Source organism: Phoenix dactylifera, chromosome 8, assembly GCF_009389715.1.
Source record: "Phoenix dactylifera cultivar Barhee BC4 chromosome 8, palm_55x_up_171113_PBpolish2nd_filt_p, whole genome shotgun sequence".
NCBI classification, from domain to species: Eukaryota; Viridiplantae; Streptophyta; class Magnoliopsida; order Arecales; family Arecaceae; genus Phoenix; species Phoenix dactylifera.
The window spans coordinates 29,547,664-29,553,663 of NC_052399.1; the positions used below are offsets into that span (position 1 = coordinate 29,547,664).

Here is a 6,000-nt window from a genome sequence, read left to right on the forward strand (position 1 = left end):
AACAATTAATTATCCTGCGCCGTCAGCATTGATAAGAAATCTTTGTTTTTTTGTTGATGCAAGGGGATGCTAAGAGGAGGCGCAGCCACCTTTAGCTGTCCAATTTAATTGAGAAGAGTAGCTAGAGCCGATGTTCCAAGAGCAACTTTGATAAGAAAGTTGCTCGTAAAACCTCATCAAAGAATGCCGAATTTTTTTGGTAATTAAGCATGCGGATCATCTAAAATTGAAAGAACATCACAAACTTTGAGAACATCTTTTGTTCTTTATTCTGATATTTCTCCATCGTTGAAGGACTTTTGGATTTGGTAACTCTACAGGCACTAGGCAGAAATGGAGGCTGGCTAACCTTTTTTTTTATTTATTTTGGGCAGCGGCTAACCCTGTTTCTTAGGGGTTGCGTATGTGAGATTTTTATGGTTTTTGCATTGCTCGCAGAAACGATAAGTCTCAATAATGAGGGATATGCCCCATAGCTGTTATGATTTAGTAGAAGACAAAATGAGCTATGTCTTAAACCAAAGCATGCCATATCGTACCAAATTAGATGGTATCGAACGTATTATACCATATCAGTTGGGTATCGATACACGGTATGGAAGATGTACTGATACTTGATATATTGAACCGGCTCATGTATCCAGTATACCGATATAGTAATAAAATAGCATTGGTATGGAGTCTGATTTCCCAAATAACGTATCTTGCCCATAGGACGAGAGAGCTAAATATCCACACTAAATAATTGACACGTCATATCAAATCAGGAAAATTTATACATGAAGGAACACTTTGAAAATGATATAACCCCATGATGATAAGTTTTTAACAATCTAAACTAGTTAAAGCCAAGGCAGTCTTGATGGTTTAGGTGACATAGGGTTGAGTGATACCTTATGTCACAAGATATCGCAAGCATTATGTACAGGAGAAGACAATCTATCCTGCAATGAACAACCATATCAGCACAGGAAAATGTATCTTCCCTAAGAAAACAACACTGCTAGGACCAAATTGATCACCTGGTTTTGATGGATGGGGTGTTCACTAGAAAATCCCAGGGAAACAACTAATAGCTATATCACTCTAAAGAGGAAAAAATAAAAAACCTACCATGATATATGAAGAATTCAACTGGAAACTAGGCCTCCATTCTGCGGCTGTCTCAAATTCTCAGCAAGACATTGATCGAAGGATTTGGATCTCCTGATATCATTGCCCTGATGACAAAGAGATGAGTGTAAGAATGCTTGAAACAGAAACATATATGAACAGTGTCCTACGGTACCAGCAGTTCTAGAGTACATCAGATCAAAATCGTACTTAAGCACAGACAATATATCTTAAAACGCAGGTTAGAGAAATAAAAAGATCAGATATCAAAGTAAATATTTTCAGAACTGATCCAGTTGTAGAACTTGAGTCTAGCTCAGGTAGGATCCAAGGGTATGCTTCCACCAGACATTGCAAGATCCCTATTCAAGATCACTGCAATGTCTCTTCGGGCGGCTATAGGACAGACAACCCTTTATAGGTAGTATGGTAGGATGGGTGGTATCACTCAGATTGTGGCTAATCCTCCTAAGTCCATGTGGGTCGGGCTTGGGGTACGCAAAACTCATTATTATCTTGTAAGGACGTTGAGACCATAGCATGTTACATAAAAGCACCGCTTTCTCTGGAGTGTTGTCACATAGCTGCCCGACTAGAAGAGCTACTCGCTCTGTAGTGTTGTCACACAAGATAAGCACGCCGCTCATTTGCTGGCCGGACGAATCGAAATTATTTTCCGGTCAACTATCCATACTGTCAAGTGCAAAAAATACAATGGAATCATGCAATGCACGCCACTGGTGTGCTTCCTGCCCATGAGGAAAGAAGAGCGACAAAGTTGCTAATAGGGCTTGGCGACAATGTGTTGATTGCTGAGACGTACATTAAAAGATTGTCCTTAGAGGATTGTCTCAGTTGCTCTATATCTACTGTAACTCTATGATGGAACGTACAAGCATTAGGGCCATCGAATAATTAAGGATTTGCTTGTTCTAACATGAAAGACTTACGGGACATTAGACAATGCAATCAATCAACAAAATTCAGCCCACAATCAGAAGAGCTTGGGATCAGTTAATGATCACACTTTCTTAGCAGATTTGGTATTAAAGAAACTCTCGTATCTTCATCAAAAGAAATTCCATACCTTTAAGCTTTGGAAAAATATCTGTCCAATTAAGTCACTGGATAGCCATAAAAAGCTCGTCTGCTCTTTGGCCTCAGATATCATCTCCTTAATCATCCTTTTGTACTTTTATTTTAGCAATTTTTGTATCTTTTATGTACTAATATTCTCTTTCTAGTAAATTAAGGGGAAGTGCTCTCCCTTCCTCCATTTCACCTCAAAAAAAAAGAAGAAAAAAAACGATTGATAAAATATCGATGCTCGGATATGATGAATCTTGGAGTTGGAGCAAAGGAATTGGACAATGATGTGTAGAGAAATGTTGCTAGTCAATGGTTATTAACTTAATGTAGAGACTTAAAGACGAAGTTTTCTAGTAGTATTAGAGCACAATATTGTGCGAGCAATGCGTGAACACCGCTGTTTGGTGATATTAATTACCATAAACAAAGGCATATCAAGGACACAAGATCAAGATCATGGCACAAGAGCTTGTAGCTTGCTTGAATAGCTAAATATATGGGGACTTGGCCCACTTGGCTGTACACATATATGACTTCAACGAGCAGGGGGGCGTGTAAGCTTTGGCTACTTGGCTTATCGTTTTGGCTACTTGACACCAAGACTTGGTTTGTCAACAAGCGCCCATGGCATTGTAGGGCCAAGACATACTGTTTTGGTATGTAAATGTCTGAAGGTAATGTGGTTGATTTCCAAAATGAGAGGCCCAATAATAGATAATCAATGATAGATGATTTTTCTTAAAGAAATTGTCATCTGACCTACTATGCCACTGGTAGAATGGGTTAGCTAGTTCACTTTTTCTAAGAGTCTGCATTACCATGCTTATTGGCCTACAACTCTACATAAGGATCCAAAATCCCTAAGGATGGGTTCATCCCAATATTTCCGAGGAATGGGACGTGCTGCATTCTGACACTCAAGACAGTGGATGTCCTGTCCCATCCATCCCCATCATGTCTCAATCCTGTCCGATACATAGAATAGTGCCCTGCTATTGGCACTCTGGACAATAGGACGCCCCGCCATCCAGTTGAGACTTAGATCTTAATTCTACCTTGTTAAGGATGGTATTCAAAAGGTTTGTTGAGTTGTCCGATGGTGGAGGCAGAGAAGGGATGAGCTTTGCGATTAGAGGTCATGACTCTAGACTAATCGTGGCCGGGGGATGACACATCTTCGATATTACTATCATCGGAGCAGAGCTGACAGCTGCCTAGAAAAGTTACATTTATGCGAGGCTCGTCCTGGGTGTAGATTGTATCTATCTTGAAGGAGATTCTGCCACGACGATCAAATGGATTCAAAGCCTGTACAGAAATGACGACGGACAATTGTTGCTATAGGATATTCACAGGCTATTGAGTGGATGTGGATTCTTCTGGACCACTCATGTCTACTGAGAAACAAACAGGACTGCTGATTGGATCGCCTTCTTTCTTGCCCAATATTTGGATGGGTCTTTTGGAAGAATAACGAGATTATTCCTTTTCATTTTCATCCATTTCTTTTTTCGATCTTTATTGGCCGTACTTATGCAAAATTAGTATGAGTCAAGGCCAGATGGATATTGAGACGACGTGAAGAAGCCCTGTTACAATGGCCGAGCACATCTCTTGACATCTTAGCGGCAACAATATGCGAACCATCATTGATATGAGGAGTGTCAGCATGGGCATCACTGAGACTCCTGTAGATTTGTTTTCAAAATATTATGCCATGTCTCTTCTATATATTTACTGGCACTTTAATTTTTAGACGAATATAATATAATTCAAGCATGAGCCCCATTCATTCATTACTTATTATTCAATTATCTTTTCATGATTTGCACCAAAAATATGCTTTATTTGTTCTCAAAATTAAACTATTAATATAAATAGAATATGTTATTTGATGTCTATTATTTTTTTTAGTAAATAGTTTTAAAAATGATTAAAATTTTCAAACTGATCATGCACTTATGCTCCATTGCAATCAACCACAAATTTAATATAATATGCTAAAATCATATCTAAAATGTTCCTCAAAAAAAAAAAAAATCAAATTTGAACTTAAATTTGATTATTTTGATAGATCCAAACTTAATTTTTGTATGGAGTTTCGATGTGGATGCAGAATGAATTTGACCCAAAACCAACCCATTTAAAGCCCTACATGCACCAATGAAAACAAAAACTATAGTTTTAAAATACACTCATGGTCTTGCCTTAGAAAAGGCTCGCCATCATGTTTGTGGACCGGTCCAACTATCCATCGTGCTTAAAAAAGCCCATAGTTCAGATAAGGTTCCAATCGAGCAACGGCCCATATCCTTCAAAGAAGGCCGCTCGTATTCTTCTCGATAAAAGGCCCTCGCACTAGGGTTTTCCCAGCCTCTCCGCCTCATTCCGCCCCCCCCCGTCCAAAACCCTAACCTTAGGAGAAAGAGAGCGGGAGAGAGCCCGAGGAGCGGCGGCGGAGGCGATGACGACCCGCTTCAAGAAGAACCGGAAGAAGCGCGGCCACGTGAGCGCCGGGCACGGCCGTATCGGCAAGCACCGGAAGCACCCCGGTGGCCGCGGTAACGCCGGAGGCATGCACCACCACCGCATTCTTTTCGACAAGTACCATCCCGGTTACTTCGGCAAGGTCGGCATGCGTTACTTCCACCGCCTCCGCAACAAGTTCTACTGTCCCACCGTCAACGTCGACCGCCTCTGGTCCTTCGTCCCTGACGACGTTAAGGAGTCCGCCGCTTCTGCCGACGGCAACTCCGCCCCCTTGATCGATGTCACCCAATTCGGCTACTTCAAGGTCCTCGGGAAGGGCATGCTTCCCCCCTCCTGCCCCGTCGTCGTCAAAGCCAAGCTCGTATCCAAGATCGCCGAGAAAAAGATCAAGGCCGCCGGCGGCGCGGTCCTCCTCACCGCCTGATCCGATTTGATATACTCTTGTTCGGAGATCTAGGATTCTTTTACTTAATCCTTCGGTTAGTTTCCGCTTTAAAATTTAGATTTTGAGACTGTTTCATTTGAGTATGTGTTGGAGACTTGATTCAGATTTCTTATTTTGGATCGCTGATATATGTTTAATTGCTGCTATGAGTCTTGAAACTTTTTAATGGCCCAACTTTTTTCCTTTTTGGGAAAGTAGTAGGTTATGTATGATTAATCCCATTGTTTTGCGCTTTAAATCTTTTAAATTTGGAATAATGCGGTTGCGAATGCTAGGGGAATACATCATTATATGTGTTTCGAGGTGCTTTGCCTGTTACAACGATAAGAATCACTTCTTGGTTACTTTCAGCTGGGCTATTTGCAACCAATTGCTTTGGATATGAAAGTTAGTACTCATACTGATATCAGTGGTCGTTTTGTGTCTTCTCCATGTTGCTTTTTATAGCACTGTGTAGGATTTTATTCTGCCTTTTGTTCTCAGATTGCAATTTACTCTGCAACTAGTTCAATCTTATAATCCAAGGAGGTAAATAATTCATAATGCTGGCTCTAGGTCCTATATTCTCAATTGGTCTTGATCCAGGGATGAGATTCAAATGTTTTAGGGCCATTTTGATCTGTATCACAAGATCCAGATCATGAACCCTAAAATTTTAACCTTAGGGAGTTGGACACATGGGCTCTATGTCGAAGCTGTTCGATCAGTTGGAGAAATTATTAAATTGGAGAGATTATTTTGAATTACTGATGTATGTTTAACTACTGCTACGAGATTATTAAAACTTGATTTTGATAATGGCGAAACTTATTATGGTGCAAAATTTCTACATTCTTCGGAAATAATTGGTTACACGATGATTA

At 40.4% G+C, this 6,000-nt stretch overlaps 1 protein-coding gene across 1 annotated transcript; it reads left to right on the top strand.

Moving 5' to 3' along the window:
- The first annotated feature begins 4,526 nt into the window (after positions 1-4,526).
- On the top strand, positions 4,527-5,353 carry LOC103704944 (60S ribosomal protein L27a-3-like). Its single transcript, XM_008788477.4, has one exon. It carries the CDS (start codon positions 4,667-4,669, stop codon positions 5,114-5,116), a length of 450 nt encoding a protein of 149 aa, XP_008786699.1. The 5' UTR covers positions 4,527-4,666; the 3' UTR covers positions 5,117-5,353.
- Positions 5,354-6,000: the final 647 nt, after the last annotated feature.